The 19,685-nt window shown below is 41.8% G+C and overlaps 1 protein-coding gene across 2 annotated transcripts; it reads right to left on the bottom strand.

Annotated features, from left to right (window-relative positions):
* Positions 1–3,353: 3,353 nt before the first annotated feature.
* Positions 3,354–19,228, bottom strand: ARPC1A (actin related protein 2/3 complex subunit 1A). Of its 2 annotated transcripts, none has more exons than XM_049791086.1 (10): positions 19,098–19,228; positions 15,699–15,803; positions 15,001–15,105; positions 12,532–12,754; positions 10,697–10,804; positions 7,062–7,274; positions 5,847–5,922; positions 5,452–5,645; positions 4,637–4,727; positions 3,354–3,746 (listed from the first exon to the last, which is right to left on the bottom strand). In XM_049791086.1, exons 2-10 carry the CDS (start codon positions 15,760–15,762, stop codon positions 3,708–3,710), a joined length of 1,113 nt encoding a protein of 370 aa, XP_049647043.1. In that variant the 5' UTR covers positions 15,763–15,803; positions 19,098–19,228; the 3' UTR covers positions 3,354–3,707. The 2 variants fall into 2 exon arrangements, with proteins under 2 accessions (XP_049647043.1, XP_049647044.1); XM_049791087.1 differs by having other exon boundaries at positions 15,699–15,780; positions 19,098–19,226.
* Between the last annotated feature and the right edge of the window lie 457 nt (positions 19,229–19,685).

The raw sequence follows: 19,685 nt of genomic DNA, 5'->3' as shown, positions 1-19,685 counted from the left end.
TTGGTCCTCAAGTTCATTAGCCACGCTTCCCTTCGCGATTGCGGCAGACACACACGGAGATACCGAGATGTACCCGGAGGCTGGTGGGTCTCTGTGGCTCTCATCAGGAGTGAATCCCCATGGAGGGACAAGTCCCTCTTGGAAGCAGCGAGCTGCCCTATCCTCCGGCAGCAGTTTGCCCATCGCAGCACCCAGCCTCGTCCCCAGCATCGCTGCTGCTCCAAACGCAGCAAGATGGATGCAGCTCCCACGCAGCTGAAAGCTGCGGCTTTTTGAAGTTTTTTCTGCTGCCTGCATGTTTTCTCTAGTCCTCCTTTGGCTACAAGCTGCTCTGCTTCTGCTCTTCACCAGGAGGGTTCAGGCTTTCCAGGTGTCCGACCACTGCCTCCAGCCCTGCACCAAGACCGGCAACTCTCATCCGTGTGGGCTGGGAGGACGCAGGCCAGGAGACCATCCCCCTGCTCATCCCTTCACATCGGATCCCTTCCAGGCAGGGATGTGAATGAACGGTAGGTCAGTTTAACTTCTGCAGTAGGAATTGGGGGATGTTATTAAGAGATGGGAGAGGAGAGCGTGTCCCCCCAGTGCTGCTTGCTGAGCAATTCCTTGCCTGCCATCGCGTTTCCTTGTCACTTCTGGTCTCGAGGCCGCTCCTGCTGCGGCTGCTGTCTGAGCCTGCACTAATGAGTGCAACGAGCTGCCTCTGCCAGGGACACACTGGTTTTGAGCACTGCTTTGGTTTCCACCAGGCTCGACAGCCCACGGGGGGAATAACTCAGTGCTGCAGAGGCCAGGGATGAAGGCTCAGCCCCGCTGGGTCTCTTGCCAGATCCACCTCGAGGTTTGGCTAAATCCTTTACCTGCTTTTGCCTCCGTTTTCTTAAGTGGAAAGATCTTCCTGCATCCACAGCAGCATGTCTTGTAATGTTCGGGGCCTCTGCAGAAAGGCTGTAGAGAAACCATGCTGGGGACACCAGAACGTTTTTTTTGCTGGGGTTTTCTTTGAGATGGGGCAGAGGGGATGGAAAGCAGCAGCGATTCCGCGGCTTCTTTCTATTTAGAGGCTGGGGAGTTTTTCAGGCAGGCCCCAGTGAACGGTCCCTGGCATCCCTGCTCACGTAGCGCCCCATTTCTTGCCCCTAAACAGTCTGTTAACTGGCGTGTAACGTCGAGCATACACAGCCAGCAGCTATCCTGTAATTAAGACTGCAACCACGAGCTTTATTGTGAACATCGCTTTCAAAGGCACCGTTAACCCAAGCACACGCAAGCACGTGCCAAGGCTGGTGCTGCGGTTAGCTAAATATGCTACTGAATTCTCACCCACGCTGGACACAGAGGACAGCGTTACAGACGGGGGAGGCGACCAAGGAAACGGTAGAGGTAAAACAGCCACCTACCTTCACTGCGGCTCAGACACCGGAGGCGGGATGGCAGCAGAACATCCTCTCGGAGCGGAGTGATGGCCTGGAAATCCAGACAGCCATCGTACCCCACCGTCAGATGGGGCACAAGGCAGAGAGCTCTCCTCGGCCCCTGCGCACGGGGTGGTTTTAAGTTGAATTATGTCTTGAGTGATGAGTGTTTATATTCCCCTTGCTCAGTCCTTTTCTATATAAGCATCTCCAATCTGTTTTTAATCTCAGACTTCTAGCATACATATTGCTCTCAGGCAGTAACCTAGGGCAGTTTCATCAAACCTCAGCCTGTTGGCTTTTTGGAGCAAATAGGCTCATTTTACCTTCTCCAGCTCTTTCACACAGAAAAAGAACAAGGCATAAACATTTAGAGACCCATTTTCTCCATTCTCTCATTAGATGATTTTTTTCCATCCTTCTATGTTATTTGGACCATAGATTTTAGATTATTTTTTTTTTTAATACTTTTTGGAAATAAACCACCACACTTTCAGAAGTGACTTCAAAACCAAAATCATTACTGTCTGTGAGATACATGCATCTAATAGTAAGTACGGAGATGGACAAAGCCAAACCCGTGCTCCCCTGCCCATCTGCCAAGGCTGGCAGGGCCACTTTGATCCAGAAGACACTTAACTCCTTTAGCATTGTATTCTAGCTGATAAACCCAACTCTACCACAAGTCATCGCACACATCAGGTCACTAGACTGCAAGAGTAGAGGTTAAATAGTCATTATTTTATGTTTAGAAGGGAGAGGAAATTGCAAAGCCACGCTTGGCTGCCGGGGGAGGAAGGTGGGAGACACAAGAAAACCTGAAGGAACTGGAAAAATAGTTCATTCTCTGCACGCAACCAACATCGCACCTGAAAATGATCCAGCTCTGTGATGGACACAGTTCACTTGCAGCAGAACAACAGCAGTTGTCAGCTTTGTGAGCTTATCTTCCACCCTCCCTTTTCAATCACTCAGAGCTGAGAAGCGAGCAGTGTATGAAGCAACTCTCGTTCCAGAGGAAGTGGTAAATTTAGTCACTGGGGTTTTTTTAAGACACTTCTGCATTTTCAACAGAAATGTCACAGTCTTAAACCTTGTAAAGCAATGCTGTGAGCCAGATAATCCTCTCCAGAGCACAGCCTGCCTCAAGCCTCAAGGCAGGAATACAGTTAAGAGTAACTAGACCATGTGAATAAAATAAGTTATGTGCAAATGCCTCCGTAAGCTACCGAGGCTCAGAACTGAACTTCAAAAGTTACAGTCACCTGGAGACAAAGGATCTGCACAGAAGCCAGACCACGCTGATACCTCTAAGTCTGCTTCATTTCTCCACCAGTCATTATAAACACAGAATTTTACAGGCTGAGCACTCAGCTCTAACACAACCTGCAGGCCCGTGTAGCTTCATGGACTTACAAAGTGATTTGCTTTTAATTTGTCCTCCTAAGATTTGGCTCAGCAGATTTTTGCCTCACTTTCCACATGCAGCCTTCCACCCCATATTCTAGGCACTGCGCTGTGAGAAGTCTTCGTACAAACCCTAAAAAGTAACTACAAATAATTCTGGTCATTCACCTTTGGAAACTATGAGCCACTAAATGGACGATAAAAAAGACATTTGGGTTAATTTGCTATTATTACGGGATTAAATGCTAGGCAGACAGAATTAAGAGTAGTAGGAGAAAATTATTCATCCTCCAAAATCATCACCTCAAGGGAACAATTCCCCTGAAAGAAGCCCAGCTGAATCTGCACATCCAGATCGTCAGAACTCCAGGTCTCCATCCATCAACTTTAAGAAACTTTCAGTTAAGATTAACTTTTCCTGTTTTAAGACCATAAAATATCAGTACAGGGTTTTCCCGCTCTCTCTCTCTCAGAGTTAATTCCCTTAACATCCCTTTTTTAATCACTGCTAATGCGCATCAAAACAAATAATCAGTTTTTCTTTTTTTTTTTATTATTATTATTATTTCTAGCAGACAATTTACATAAAATTCCCCTTTTAAGTTAGTGATTCACAACTTCCTGCAATAAACTACTTAAGGAGCAGCTTTGGTAAAGAATGGAATGAAACAACCAACCGAAAAAAAAAATAAAAAAAAGAACAATCACAGCTGATTTTGAAACCAACACAATTCACCAAATTTAGATTCAAAAGAAAATCTGTCAAGCTGTATTTTCTCAGTGTTTCCAAATATTCAACCTTCCTCCTCCCTTTTCGGACTCGTGCAGATGTAGGAGCTGCATTCTGTCAAGCAGTTTGTCCTGCTAGATCACGGAAATCCATCTTTACATGATTCGTAGACCTTGAATAGAGGACTCTAAGGTCTTGAAAGAGAGAAAATCTTAATCACAATCTGCTACAGTATCCTGTATCAAATAATTCGGTGTAAATGCTGATGCTAAGAAAAACAAGTAAAAACCCTGAATACCTGAGATTAGACTCCTATTCAAGAGCCTGAGATGACTATAGTCATTCATTTCAAACTCATGCAAATATAGACCAATGATTCCACGCCCTTCCCCTGAAACTGCATTAAAGCAGCTTGTATGTCACCTCAGTTTCTTATTTGGCTCCTGTCCCCACCAGAGCTTTCTGGCATCATAGAATACAGATAAACTATTCTTTTTCTAAAAGGCAGTGCACAGCTCTCAGCAGCTTGGGGAGGCCAGCAGAGACCTCTGTTGGACAGTCCTCAGCAAAGCAAGCACTTGCATTATTAAATCCTTTTATGGTTTTCAGTACAGTGCTTACTGCATTTTCTGTTTGAGGTAACTTCTTACTACTTTGGTAAGTTAACTATGAGAGGGCAGGACCACCTTCGGCAGAAAGACAGTGAGCTGAGTCCAAAGGGATGGGAGCAAGAAGACGTAGAGGGCTGTGTCGAACCAATGATTGTTCCAGCCCGATTGTGGCTGAGGTAGAGGTCAGAGAAGGAAACAATTAGTGGGATTCATTCCTACAGGGACATTAAGTGATTCCCTTAAAAAATTAAGTCTGGACTAGCACCATCTGCTAAGAAAAGTATATCTGCATTTACGCTGAATCTTGGATCTGTCTTCCTTATGGATTTCACTAACTGTCTTGAATATTCCAGTCTGGATTTCCTACTGCTAATAAAACCTGCATTAGGACTGAGCCCCAGAAGTTGATGCTAGAGATCAAAAAAATCCCACCACCGCACCCAGTTCACATAAACATGGTAGTAAAAGCATACCTTGAAATCCCAGATGGTCATTGCTCCATCAATGCCGGTGGTGCAGAATTTACGACAATCTCGTTTGTCTATCTCATAAATAGACACTTGGCTGAAAACAGAGAGTGGTAGCTGTAACACAGACACCCATTCCAGAGAGCCAAAAAGCTGGGAAATTTGGGTTGAATTCAACTCCTACTCTCTCAAAGGGAGACATGAGTATAGCGGAGCTTATGCTAGATTTTTGGTACAATGCTTCAGAAAAATAATCAAAGAAAAAGGATGTTGAAAGCTCTTTTATCACTTGGTGGCTGTAGCCTAAACATTTTCCTCGAATGAAGACAAATTGCTTCAGAAATGTTAGCATCCTCTGGGCTCACATACGTTTTTTAAATCCAAGGATATTTTACTCAATTAACCTGAATCAATCCTTTTGATGAATAAATACACATGGGAAAAAAACATCTGAAATAGGAAGCAGGTATGTGAATTCCTGTTTCAGGTGAATTTTGCCAACTACATTTTGCACACTGCTACAAACCTCTTGTGAACCATCTACATATTTGATAAGATAAACTGTGTTCACGTAACAGAACACGTTAAACATGAGCAAACAGCAGTAGCATGCATGCCATATTAATGATTAACTTTACCAGCTTCCATCTAAGTCCCAGAAATAGACAGCTGTTAGTGAAAGACTAAAATGAAAATGGGATACCAGCTAAACCCATTTGATGTGGTAAATTTCAGCTCTCGTAAGTTTGCAGCACATCCTGGGAAACCAAAGTGATGTGAAGAGCATTCCTTTCCCTAGTATTGGCAGCTAAGACACTCACGTTATACTGTTTTGGTGCAGTGTCTCCAGGGTAGTGTTACGATCTTCTGTAGTGGCTCTTTTATCCATGTTTCGGAAGCGTTCCATAGCAGAAATATTGCGCTGGATGCTCTGTTTTGGAATGTCTAGTTTGGAAACGAAGGTCAGCAAGCCACGGTCATCACAGTTAAAGAGCATCGGGCAGCAGTCATGGCCCTACAACCAGACATCATGAAAGCATGTCAGGAAACATAACCAACGTAATCACCGTTTCGTTTTTCTGCTGCTGTTAATTGCAGAAATGCAAATACTGACACTATGGAAGAGCTTGCTTATTACTAACTTTGTAACGTGTGGTGTTTCTCCCTCTTCAAAACACTACAACACTCTACAAGGAGAAAATAATAAGACACTTACAGCTGCCACCACACTGTTCTCAGAGACAAACGACACGCTCAGGAGTGGGAGGAACTCTGTTTTCAGCTGCGAAACCCTGAACACAAGAACATTTGTTAGAGGACTTCACTGAAACCTCTCATCTTTTGCTCCTACAAAAAATAGAGACCGTTCCCACACAAGGATTATTGGAAAAGACGTCAGTGTAGCTCAGTTGTCCTGAGGTGACACCAGAAGGTTGTAATTTGTAGTAAAAAGTTTTAACCTAATGAAAGTGTCCTGGAAGGTCTATAACAAACACAAAGTATTCCAGGTGAGAGGCTGAAGTTATCTAGTATTTTGTGTAAACAGTGGCAAAAGTTTAAAAAATACCCTCAAAAAAGGTTCAAACTGATGAAGCCATTAATTTCATTTGCATGTAAAAAACACTTAACATCAAGTTTTAGTGCTTGGCATCATCTTTTCAGGAGGAAAAAGCCTGTATGGTAAATTAAGTCAACTTCTGTGATTTTTTTAACAAATGAGAAAAGAATTCTAGAACGCTTTATACTTAATGATGTCCCCAGCCAGGTACTTATACAGCTGTAGCCATCAGAACCATAATTCAAAATGAAGCACAGCAATGTCTGGCTGATCCACTAGAGATCTCTGCTATCGAAACATATGGGGAATCTCTTCCTTCTTGCTTAGAAGGCCACGGACGCTGAAAAGGTATTCAGATCAAGATGAAGAGCAGGAGGGATTCTTAATAAAATATTTTTTTGGACTGGAAGGTGTAAGTTGAAATCTTGCAGTAACAGTGTCTTAAGGACAGTGGTTGGAATTAACAGTTCATGAAATGAACAACTTACTTTCCAGATCCTCTTTGGGGATAGGGTCTTAGTAGTTATGGACTGAGCATGTTTCTGGATTCTCATGAATACATTTACAAGGAAATATTGTTTCCCCAATCACTAGAGTGGACTGTATTTTTTTTTTCCAATGCTTTTTTTCCCTGCCAGAGTAAATTCACTATAACGTCAATGAAGAATTCTTGTAAGAAATTTAAATTGTATAATCTAAAATTCTAAGAATCTACCTTATTTATATAGGCCTCAAAGAGACTCCAGGAATCTACAGTAAAATTGTCAAAACTGGAAACAGCAGTCCCAGCTCTCGTTGTTACAAGCGCAATATTCCACATACTGCTTCCTTCTATGTCAAACAGCTAGTGACTAACAGAAAGAGCATACTTACATCATATTTTTTGAGGCATCAGCAACTGACACAGTACTATCATGACTGACCCAGGCTAGGCGGTTACCACTGGCAGAAAAACTGACACTGTGCACCCATCCGCCACTTCCAGCACCCCCAAATTCTGACATCAGCTGCCCAAATGGCATTTTGGAGCCCCATGGTGTACTGGCTGGTTTTTCATCCACTTCCTTAATGTAAGCAGAAAACACCCTGCAAATAAAAGATTTCAGCATGAACAAAGACAGAAAAAACCTCCTGGGAGCTGCATATACATTTCACATTGGAAGCTCATAGCTGCACTCTAATAAACCCTGCCTGCCCCCAAACTATGGTATCTTTAAACAAGAAGCCACCAGTGGCTTGGAAGCTTCAGTATACACAGAGAAAGCAATAGTACAAAGGGTGTGTGTAATGCATATAGGTTTCCCATAAATGCCATTCCTGTATCTCTCTCCTTTTTTTTCCAGAAGATGGCACAAAAACATACACTGCCATTGCATTATCCACTGTGCTAAGACTTCCCTTTCATCCTTTTGCGGTGCTAATAACTCTGAGAGTTGATTCTTCAGTTAGAGAAAAACGGTGAATTGCACTGTATAATCAGAAGCTAATACAAACACCTACAAAATTACCCACTTTTTAAGAACATTCACTTTTTAGCAGGATTTCAAAGAAAGAAAACTGATGTTCAAATGCCAGCAAAGGGGCTCTGAGCCACCTTATTCTGGCTCGTTACTGAAAGAATGTCTTGAAAACTTGAAATACCACAATGTTTTTACAGGGTTTTTTTTCCCCAGTACTACAATTTTCAAGATATGTTTAAATAGAAAGACTCCCCCTTTCATCAAATTCCTTCTGCATGATTCAGACATGCCACAATATGGTGTTCTTGACTGTTACCATGGTAGTTACTGGGACGTCACAAACATAGGATTAGAGTCCATTGCACAGGAGGAGCAAGTGAGCTACGCCATACTACTACCAGAGAAACATTTCAGTATAAACGAAAACCCGTGATCAAATATTCATGTTTGCAGTCAAACATAAAAAGGAATTATTCTACAGCGAGTTTAAGGAAATGTTGCCCCCCCTCCCTGTTTTTTAAATCTTTTACATGTATGGGGTATGCACTTCAAAAGGTACCTATATTCAGCTTATTCAAATAAAGCTGATCATTTGGAACAAGAAGGGTTTAACTTCAGCTATATTAGGTACAGATTTTCAGAGAATTAAGTATGAATTTGTATTCGGCTCTATCAGTTTAAATATAATCTAACGATAATCCTTCAACAAACTTAATTGTATAGAGACATCTAAAAGGACAGTTCTCTTAATGTATGGAAATAGGACAAGATGTTTAAAGCAACAGCCTTTGACACAAGGCAGAAAAATCATTCCTAAGTACTGAAAGACCTTCAAGATAACTCTTAGTTAAAAAAAAAAAAAAAAAAGTCTTTTCCCTTACTAAAGTCTATCTCTCTTTTAAAACCAAAATCATCTCAGCTTGAAGGCCTCAGCCTTCAAAGAACATTGGGAAATGACTTTCATTCCCACAGCAACATTGTTCCAGCCAGAATGTAAAATTCACACCTATGCGGTACTGTTAGCTATATATATATATATATTTCTAAAGACAAACGTAAGAGGAGCTCATCTAGGCCAGCCACCAAAAAAACTCTGCTGAATACCTATCAACTTGGAGCCTCTTCTGCCCTCTTTTTCCAAAATGTCTCCCACTTAGCTGCTTATTAGTTGGCAGCAGCTCTGGCAGATCCATTTCATACTTTTCTTCAGAACCACCTATCAGAATAGATGCATACTTCAGGCCCAGATATCTATTATCTTTAATTTGTAACTGAACGTTCCCTAGAACTGGAATTATAGAGATCTGCACTCATCATTTACCAAAGAGAATATTCTTTCATGGTTTTGGGGAAGAAATAGAAACATAAACCCAGTACCAATCTCCACTACTTTTCCCTTCTTAAATGTTTCCATATGGAGATTTCTATGATAAAAACAGTAAAATTATTAAATGATTCATACTAAAGTACAATGTTAAGGAAGAGCAGAAAGTTTCCCAAATGTTTTAAACTAAGATCTGGGTTTTTTTTTCAAAATACACCACATTTTCAGAGAAATAAGATGCAGGACAGAATGAGTTTTCTGATGGGAAACAAAAGACTAAGCAAGTCATCTAGAGCATGCTCCTAGGAAATTGACTGAACTACACCTTGACATTCTTAAAAACAAACAACCAAAACAAACAACCACCCCCCCAAAAAAAAACCAACAAAACCACACTGAACAGAAAATGATGCAAATCTAACTCCTCAGCCAAAACAGGAAAGAGGAGATCATCAGGAATGCAATGTACATAACAAGCACCAAAGCCTGGAGACAAAAGAGCTCAAGTCCAAAGTAACAGAGAGAGAGAGAGAGAGAAATATATCTACAAATATATCAGCTGACCTAATGTCAAAGTCCCAAGATGCTTTACGAACACGCATGAAAAAGCTTCCACACGTGAAAAGCAATTGCTTCTGGAAGATGAATGAGTATGTTTTACAACACATTTTTTTTGTGAAAAGAAGTATGTATAGTTTAATTAAAACCGGAGCTAAGGCAGAAAAGGGACACAACTCTCCTCTTCCTCCCAGCTTCCATTTAACATCTCTCCTTACATAAAAAGGTATCAAAGGATAGAATTTAGATGCATGGGTTTCATTCTGAAATAAGGAATGTAATAATTGGTCCCACCTCCCCCTCCCACTCCTTCTTAGTAATTTTTAGTACACACTTTGAAGCTTAAAAATTGCCCTATTACATAAAGAATTTAAGGAAAGAGGCTTTCATTATTATTCAAGGTACAAGTGATTAAGTAAAATATGAATTAAAGCCAACCACTCTGCAGACAGCTCCCCATGCAGACTTCATTGCAGTGACCCCAATCACTCAGCACACAGCAACTTGCAGGACCTATCCCTCATGCTGCAATTTCATAACCAGTTTGAAAGACTACCCCATCCATCTCAGATGCCGATCTGATTTTACCAGCCTTTTTCTTATTGTTCTTCAAAATGTTATGCTGAGTTTCAGGAGGATCAATTCCTTGACCCTGCTCACCACAGGGCTGCAAGAACATTAAGGCTAGGATAGGCAAAGGGGAAAGAACAAGTGACTCATGAAAGAAAAAGGTGAGATACCTCCTTGGGAAGCGCCAAGTTACCCTGATTTTGGAACTGCAGCATTAGGATATTGGTTTTTAAACTCTAAGTAACAGTGATGTTGTTCTACAAGATAGCACCTGTTAGTCTAATTTCAGCCGGAAAACTAGATCTCGTCGCTGAGTGCCGAGTAGTAGTACTTCCATGTACTCCTAGTAAAGAAACCCACCAGCGCATTAAATTCAGGCGTGTCCCTCAACAGATAAATGTTAGTAGTCCAAAGTCAGCATGCAGCAGCACCAAAGCCAAAGTCTCTTAAGCTGGATATTTTATTTTGGTAACAACAACAGTATGCAATGAGCCATCTTCTATTCTAATAGCAAATGCATGATCAACATGCTCATGCTACTGACTAACTTGAACCAGTAATCCAAATTGATTTACAGATGCTTTATTTTCTCTCACCTGCACTTGAAGTCACAGGATCCTGCAGCCAGCAAAACATTGTTGGGGTGCCAGTCCAGGCTAAGGACAGTGGAACGAATGGGCTTCTTAATGTGTTTGCTCACCCACCTAAATAAAAAAATTAAAAAAAATAAAAAAGAGAGAGAGAGAAAATTTATATGAAAATATTTTACCAGATTCCCCCAAATCCATGAAGTACTCCTCAAAAAGATCACCCCTTGCCAATGACTAAACACATCAGTTTTGCAAAACACACACTACGTCCAAATCTTTCATATTCCCTTGTACAGTCTGTGAACTTTATATGGTTATCTTCATTAAAATTCTAAATACTATGAAGAAACTCCTGTTAAATATGTATCTCTTCACCTGAGTCCTATTCCCCTTCTAACTAATTTTTATAATGCATCAGATGGAACTCCTTAATGTGAATTTTGCACAGTAATTGCCTGGTCCCTTACATCCTATGAATAAGAGCTCAACTTTGACTGTGATATTGAGCTAAGCAGCACTATTTTCTTAGATCACTAAGTACAAGTCCTCTCCAACTCCTTCTAATGAGCTTTACAGTCCTCTCTCTTGCCTATTGACTTTTCTACTGTTTAATAATACAGTAACTATAAAACACAACAAGTAAATGGGTCAACTGCCAATTATATGACCAGTGTATACATCTCAATTATTTGAAGTACAGCGAAAAGTGGTCCTGATGTCAAATGCATCAATATTAGCCTAAATATGTCTCAGCAGATTTAGTTTGTTTGAACTATTTACAAAATAGTAATGAAATCTGTTATTCACTTGATGGCCTTTGGGATGATGGTGCTTTTTCTGTGAATTTACTTCCATCAGGCACAAGCAGTTTCAAGGATCGCATTAAATTATTTGTCTTCAACATATGGGGGTTTGATTCTTCTGCAGACAAGTGAGGCGGAGAAAAAGTTAATAACTGAGTATGTTGGAAGGCATAAAAGTCCAAAACGATCTTTAAAATGTATTTTGCAGATGGTCTCATTGTTTACCATCTCCACATGGAAGACTGAATACAGAACAGCAGGCACAGACACCTGTATTTTTATGCATGTTTATGCAACCCAAAATAATAGATATTCAACATACTGATTTCACCTACAGATGATGGTAAATGTAGCTCCAACACATAGCTACAAACATAGATCCATTTAAGATCAGAAGCACTACATTTAGATGCCAAATGGAAAAAAATGTTAATGGAGGAAACATCTATGATAGTCCTGTCTGAAATCTATAAACTGTGATAAAAATATATGACAGAATATAGAACAGGTAGATGACAAGCTCAAACATCTTCTAATCGACCACCCTGGAGATAAGTGACAGACTTGAATTCTTTAATGACAAGAAATGGCCCAAAATGATCTATACAGAAGAAAGACTCAAGTCAAGGTTTCTTCATTCATTCTGGAAGAAGGTGGGGGGAGAAAACATTTCTCTTATTTCAACCATACAGTTGTGCTAAAGAAATTTTTACTCTGCAGAAATTCTTGCACTTTTAGAAAAGCAACATATGTTTGTGGCAGTCAGCTGGAACACATCCACACCAACACGTATAACCTGAAAATAGGCTAAGTCCAAGGCCTTTAGGTGCTACACCAGAGTAAAGATGTAAAAGAGGGAATCCTCTCCCTAAGATGTAAAAAGTCCATGAAGGAACTGATAAGGCCTATCCCTCTTACACTTCCTGAAGATTTTAGGAATTAAGAAAACAGTAACCTAGTTACCACCTAAAATCCAGGCTTTAGCTTTCCCATGCAGACATTAAAGGTATAAATGGAAATTAAACTTAAACAGCTCACCAGTCATTTTCAGATTCAAAGTAGCACACAGATATAAGTCGAGCTCCACTTCCCACAGCAAATTTATTCTCCAAGGGAGACCATTTTACAAAGGTGGCTGCACGATTAATCCTCAGGATCACAAGGGTTGGTTTCCACACGCCGTCTTTCTGACTCCAGACATAGGCATTACGGTCTGCACCACAAGTTACAATGCGATCGCTTTTGGGAGCCCAGTCAATACCTACAATTTAGAGTTCACATTAATAAACTTTTCCCTTTACATACTGTTTGCTTTACAGTAAGCCAGAACAAAGACAATCTCACAGCCTTCTACCACAGAGACAGCCATTAATGTTTTGTTAGTATTCCCCCTGTTAACTTATTCTCCAGGCACCATTTTAAACTGTTAGGGATATCAGTTTGTCCCTCTAGCTTTCATCAAAATTGCAGATCCCAAATTTCCAGGTTCCACAGAGAATTTGCCCGCTAAGGAAGCCCGCTCTGAGGGCTGGCCAACAGGTGGAGCTCTGCAGACTGGCTAAGGCCTGTCCACCCGCAGGCTGCAAACCACTGACTTCTGCAAGAGACCCATTTCAACAGCTGAAACCCAGCAATTCTTAAACTATGCACAAACCTCTAACATAGTTGTCTGCTTGCTGCCAGACCGCAGTCATGATCTAAAAGTTTAGATAGCAGGGGGATTTTTTTGGGTTAGAAGTTATCAATCTTTATGTACTTACTGACAGAATCCTGACATTTTTTCCATGCCTATTAAAGCAGTGCCATGAGAAACATTTACCAAGCAAAAAATAACAAATTCAAAGAATAAAATGAAGCCTTTGATAAGTCTGCCATTGCTTCTTTCCCCTCCTATGTAATGAGGGATGCTCTTAACTGGAAAGTCTTACAGCAACATTATTTTTCATCTTTTCCTTAGCATCCTTCTCGAGATGCAGAGTACAATCCTGAACTCTCTTGCCACAAAATTATATTTCAATGGTTTTCCACAACTGCATTCGGTATTAAAAACATTCCTTAAGCGCACAAACTGAAAAAAAGGATAAAAGATATGGAAATAATTTGTACTAATTTAACCATATTATTTATATATGGTCTACTTCAAAATAGGCTTATGCTTAAAAAGTTCCATTTTAAAGAGGCTGGTAGTCTGAAACCATAGTTACACCAGCCAATCTAGCACTGCTTTTGAAAGGGTGGACCACCCTGCCTCTCTACTTCTATTGCCCACCACCTCCCTTACACCAGCACTGGTGTTCTTCTGACCCATGGCAAGTTCAGCTTTTTAGCTCAGGAGAAAACTATGCCAGCAAAAAAAGTGAATAATGCTCTTGCTGTAAGTGAACAGAAGCAGCTCACCACAAATCTCTGAATCAAGACACAGAAGGCAAGACAAGAGACCTTGGGCAGCAGCTGAATCACTCCCATCAGAGGCAACAAGTGGTTTGATCAGTCCATCTCCCGTGTCTAACCACCGTTTAAGTCTACTCTTTACAATCACCACAGCGTTTAGCATTCCAAAGGTATATGCGATGCAGGAAAGCAGGGAGAGCTGTTTTCCCAAGTCATGAATATTTGGCTTCTAACACTAACAGGTACAAGTAAAATGCAGAGAAATGTCTTTGGGGAACAGCATGTCATTTGTAAATTCAGCCCAAGTGACTCCTCACAAAAGAGCACGTACAGTTGTGCTCTTTGACAACAACAATCAGATAAATTGAATAAAGTTCCGGTAAAGCTCTGTTGGGCAGATACTTCTGCCCATTAGCGAGTTGAGAACAGAATAAAGGATATTGATGTTTTGGGCAAGTGCTTGTATTAATTACTTTCATTTCCTTAGAGAATAAAGCCCTTATTAAAATATCACCATGAAAAAAAATAGTAATATAAAAGACTAACACAGGACAATCATATTTTAAAAATAACACCTTGTGACTCATTGTGGCAGCTCTTCTTACATTTTCATTGTGCATACAGATACTGCAGTAAAATGTGCTCACTGATGGTACGTCATAAGTCCGCGACTGACCACTTCAAGTCTTTATACAGTCCCTAAAAAAGGGTATTTATTGCTGTTGGAAACCACAAACCAATGCAACAGTTGTACACTTGATGAAGTTTTAACACTAGCACTTGAAAGGGAGCAGTATGTATCACCAGGAGAGTTTGAGACACAACAAGACTGAAAATTTATTCTTATTATGTCGTTACAGATGAAAAATAACCAACAGATAAGAAAGAAAGGCTGAGTAACTCTACCAAAACGTCTGGAAATGAAATAGGGCTTTCCTTCCTAACATTCATTGCATGAAGTCCAGAAAAATACTGCAAAGCTCTCCGTAAGTGGGCATGCCAACCTATAAAAAGATCTATTTACTCAACACTTGCAGATTTCCTATTCAGATTCTCAAGTGGGGAAAACAGGGGGCGGACAAACTTCATGTCTGGCACAGCACAATCTTCTCTTACCTGTAATGTGTCCATTGTGTTCCTTTAGCTCATGAGCCTTTACCCACTGGTTCCCACTCTTCTTGTAGATGTGGACTTCATGATTATTAGGGCTAATGGCAATCTCTTGAAGAAGAAATAAAACAATCCAATAGTACAGAAGGCTTTTTAATACCAAATGCTTTACTTGGAAAGACTTTCCAATCTAAAATCCGTATTCTCAAATTTCAGAGCATTACATGGGTTTTGTAAACAAAGGGCCAACATCCCTGCATAATCTCAAATAATTATGGTCATAACATGGTCGTGAGTATACTGCACAGAAAGACAATATGTTTGGAACATAACAGTCCACGTTATAGTGGAAAGCTAGGCTATTAAAAGAAAGAGCTGGTTTGGGGTATGGAAATAGAGGGTCATAGAGGGTAAGGGCCAGGTCATTCTCACGAGGTGCAGACCAAGAAGCAAAGCTTTCTGGAACACTAGCAAGACTAGATTTGCGCATATGCCAGAGTTCCAGTAATGGGTTTAGAATAGCTCAGATTTAGAAGACGTGTGCTTTTTGCATCAGAAGTGGGACGTTTAACATGTGGCACTATGTATTTGACCATACCTTGACCAAATGTGATCCAGAACATTACACAAGATCACAAATTGGCAGCAAAGAGAAAATAGCAATTGAAAAAAAAATTAAAAATTAAAACTAATGTATTACTTACGAGTACGGTCTCTGTTCCATGCATGGCAGGTGATTGGCTCTAGTAAAAACTGATGTAGAGACATTCCGAGTTAAAGATATTCCTATGTTGTAAAAATTGAAAAAGCTGAAAGGTGTAAAATTGAAAACAAAACACTTCAAAATTAGATAATTATTAAAACAAAATCAGCCTTCAACCTTTACCAAGGTTGTTTCAGTCCAGTATTACAATTTACTTACAGAAGATCACAATTTACTCAGTAAATAAGTTAAGGCCACTAAAGAGCTGCCTTTGCCGTAAAGCCTGATATGTTCAGCAGGCTGATGAATTTTAATTGTCTTGCTTACTATAGCTGATTGCAATTGCCCTAAAAGCCATATATGCATGCTTCTTAGTACATCCTCACAGGCAAGACAGCAGGTTCTTAGGAAATCTAACAAACCTAATAGTTTTACTATAGAAATAGAATAATTGAAAAAAAAAATTCTAGGAGCATATCTCAGTGAACTGATTCAAAATCCCGAGAACTATCAAGGCTCACAGGCAGCACTACAATAAAATCTTTTTCTTTTTTTTTTTATATATATATATCAGGGGGTTAAATTGGTGTGTCCAGAACATTTATATGTAACTGTAATCTGCTGATGGATTATTTGATAAACCCATTTATATGTATCCTAGGGAAAAATTATTAAGATTAGTAATTGACTAATTATTAATTTCTTCAAATCAATTCTAGCACTAAACAGTTTTACAGCTAGGCTTTTTCCCCCATGAGATTCAAACACTAAAAGAACAAGCTGAATCATTCTAGTTTGTAAATATTTTGTTTAAAAAAAGCTAGAGACCTAGTTTTTTCTTTAACTTATGACTGCTACAAGAGACAGTGCTGAACACCTGTAACTGGAGGCGCACCGACCTGCAAATACAAAGTTGTTTAAAATCTATCATATTCTATGTCCTGCATTAACCAAGGGCAGCATAAATGGACGGAAGGTAACATCGTAAAAACCCCAGGTCACCTGCAATAATTAAAATGTGCAAAATTCAATACATACAACTTGGATTTGTCAATTCCTGCCATATATTCCACTCATTTTCATAGCAATTTAACCTTGGCTGATGGATCAAAGTCTTTTTACCCCTACATATACATCTAAAAAGAAATACCTCTGTGATGTCATTCCAAGACATCCACACCCATTATAGCCTGAAATTACAACATACCCAAGTATGGCCATGTTAGCAGAGGGTGGAGACTTCAGGACAAGGTAGGAATTTGGAAGCAAACAGGAAATGAATGGCAGTCCAACAGAAACTCAGGAGTGAATGAAAGATGAGTATGTTCTTACAGAGCTTAGCCATTACTATCACACCACCAGTTTAACAAATGTGCTGAACGCGCTGAGTCTTGGAGCAGAGATGATACAGTACTTTGCCAATCCAAATAACTGGAGAGACTTTTTCTTTTCTCCTTTTTTTTTTTTTTAAAGAAATCAAGCACTGCTATTTTAAAGAAATACAACTTACAGATACATTTCAAATGTACTTCAAATATAACTATACAAGCTTTAAATCCAGGTCATAATTTTAACCAGCATGATTTTCATGTTTTTTCTAATAATCATATTCTAGCAATCAAATGAAGCTATTAAATATATGCAGTCCTAAGCAAAAGAATTCATTATTTTTTATTAATGTGAAAAGGTTGACATAATCCAAGTTACCTTTGACCTTGGACAGCCATGATTTGAGATTCCATGTGTTAATATAAGCAAAACACAACTGCAAATTGCTTTTTCCACGATCTTGCTTTAGTACTTGCCAACATTCAGTAGCCGTACATTTCCATATACAGGAAAAGTTGCAGAGCTGTTCTACCAACAAGGAATGCTCAGCCTTTTCCACTCTTTCCGAAATAAAATGTAAAAATATCCAATCTCCCCCTCCCCAAGGAACGCAGCTATTTTGAAACACTTGCTAATACAACCCTGGTATTTTCTTCACAGATTGGCACTACATAAAAACAATATGGTCCCATCCTAACTTCTGGTTCAGAGATTTTTACTAACCTACATGCTGTTCCCAAAGAAATCCTAGGCAAGCAACATGATCCATTCCTTCCCACTGGTTGAGTTTCTTGAGCACCGTAACTTGGAGCAAGCGACTGTTTTCCATTTTGGTTTGGTAACAAACTCAAAAAACAACAGTGATGATAATCTTAAAAAGTACTGCTATTTCTGTCATCTGATAGTTGCAGTGCTATTTTCTTCAGAAAGATAAATCTCAATGAAGTCTTCCAGTTATATCTATTCCTTACCAATACACAGACAAAATCAAACTCACATTTCACTGGAGAAAATGGAACTGGCTCTACGATTCCTGATATAATTCATATGTAGTAAACCCCTCAATGCCCTCTTTTCAGCCAGCCTCAGAATCTCACACAGGGAAGATACTGTTATGATAACTCTGTTAGTCAAGTACTTAACGCAGCTATCCCTGATCTTTTTCAAATGCAAAGTAACTGTCCTTGAGTTTCAATAAAATTTAAAACAAAAAAAAAGGGGGAGGGGGGGGGAGGAAATCTTGCACCTTTGTACAGCAGGAGTTCTTTCAGCGTGTAGACTGAAAAGATCAAGGCTGGGAAGCACAGGACTCGGCTGCTGTCATCTCTCAATGGGGTGAGAAATATGTGGTGTAAGACCACCCCTGGACAAGCAACTAGCAAGGATGCAGACTCATAAGTGGAGACAGCATGTGCGTAAGAAACAGAAAGGGATCTTTCTCATCCTTGCCTATTTTCAGAGCACCTACATTACTTCCAAACATCTGGAAGAGAAGCGCCTATAATTAAGGACTGCCTCCTACTACTGTCACTCCCTCCCAAGTCACTCAGCGCAGCTCTCCCAAGAGAGTGACTCCTCACAGACAAGCCTACTGACACAGGACACCATTACCATTATAAAGCCGACCGGTTTGGGATGGATTGCGGGCTGCGGCCCTGCCCCGCGCTGATAACACAGGTGCACAGCGCTGCTGCGGAGGCCACGGTGGGGCAGGAGGCAGGGCTGGAGGGGGCCCGGCCCGGCCCGGCCGCTCCCTCCCCGGCCCCATCCGTGTGTGTGTGTCCCCCCACAACCCGGGCGGCCCCCTCCCTTCAGGGCGAAGGGGCTGAGGAGACCCCCACCGCCTCACCCTCGGAAAGATCCCCTCCCCAGCCCCCCCCCGCCCAGCGGCAGGGCAGGGCACGGCCCCCCACCCCCGGGCAGGCCGGGGCTGAGGTGACTCCCCGCCATCCCCTCAGCACCGGCGGGCCTGCAGGCTCCCCCCACCCCCCACCCCCCCAATCTCTCTCAGGGCGGAGGCAGGCCGGCCCGGCGGTACCGCCAACAGCCACCCCCAGCACGGGGAACTCACCTGAGGCGAGGGGAGCGGAGCGGGACTCGCGGACTCTGGTCAGTCAACGCGACTCCGCTCCGGTCGGCGGGAGAGGGAGCGGCCGGCGGCGGAGGCCGTTGGGGGGGAGGGGGGGGGGGGAACCCGGCACTGACAAGGGAGCCAGGAAACGCGCTCTGCGCCTGCGCGCCGGCCGCCGGCCGCCCCGCGGGCTGCGCCTGCGCCGCCGCCGCGCTGCAGGGGCGGGGGAAGCCGGGGCGCGCCGGGGAGTCGCTCTGCGCCTGCGCGGCGTGGAGGGCGGGGCGGGCGGGCGCCGTGCCCGCGGCTCACACAAAGGCGGCGGGAGCGTGCGCTGGGGGGAGTGCGCATGCGCAGTAGAGGTGTCCTTCCCCCTGTCCCCCCGACTGAGGGGAAGGGAGACGGTGTTATCCCTGGGGCTTTGTAGCCCTGTGAGGTGAAGGAGGCTATGGCTGCTTCTGTTGGAAGGGGCAGGAGCTAGATGTCTGTGGGCTCTCTGGTGTTTCGGGAGGCCCGAAGTGCTGCTGGAGGGGCTGGTTTGTGTGAGGTCTCCTGAGGTGGGGGTTGGCAGGGGGAGAGCTGTGGGCTTGG

Source organism: Accipiter gentilis, chromosome 33 (assembly GCF_929443795.1).
Source record: "Accipiter gentilis chromosome 33, bAccGen1.1, whole genome shotgun sequence".
Classification (NCBI taxonomy): Eukaryota; Metazoa; Chordata; class Aves; order Accipitriformes; family Accipitridae; genus Astur; species Astur gentilis.
Note: the sequence above shows the minus strand (reverse complement) of the source record. Positions and strands in the feature narration are given on the sequence as shown.

What these genes read in the sequence shown, in the direction of transcription:
- ARPC1A (XM_049791086.1), bottom strand. Translation starts at nt 15,762, where the DNA reads ATGTCTCTACATCAGTTTTTACTAGAGCCAATCACCTGCCATGCATGG. An exon ending in TTTGAATCTGAAAATGACTG is followed by an intron (nt 10,805 to 12,531) that starts GTGAGCTGTTTA and finishes TTTTTTATTTAG; the next exon opens with GTGGGTGAGCAAACACATTA. An exon ending in TGACCATCTGGGATTTCAAG is followed by an intron (nt 3,747 to 4,636) that starts GTATGCTTTTAC and finishes CTCTCTTTCAAG; the next exon opens with ACCTTAGAGTCCTCTATTCA.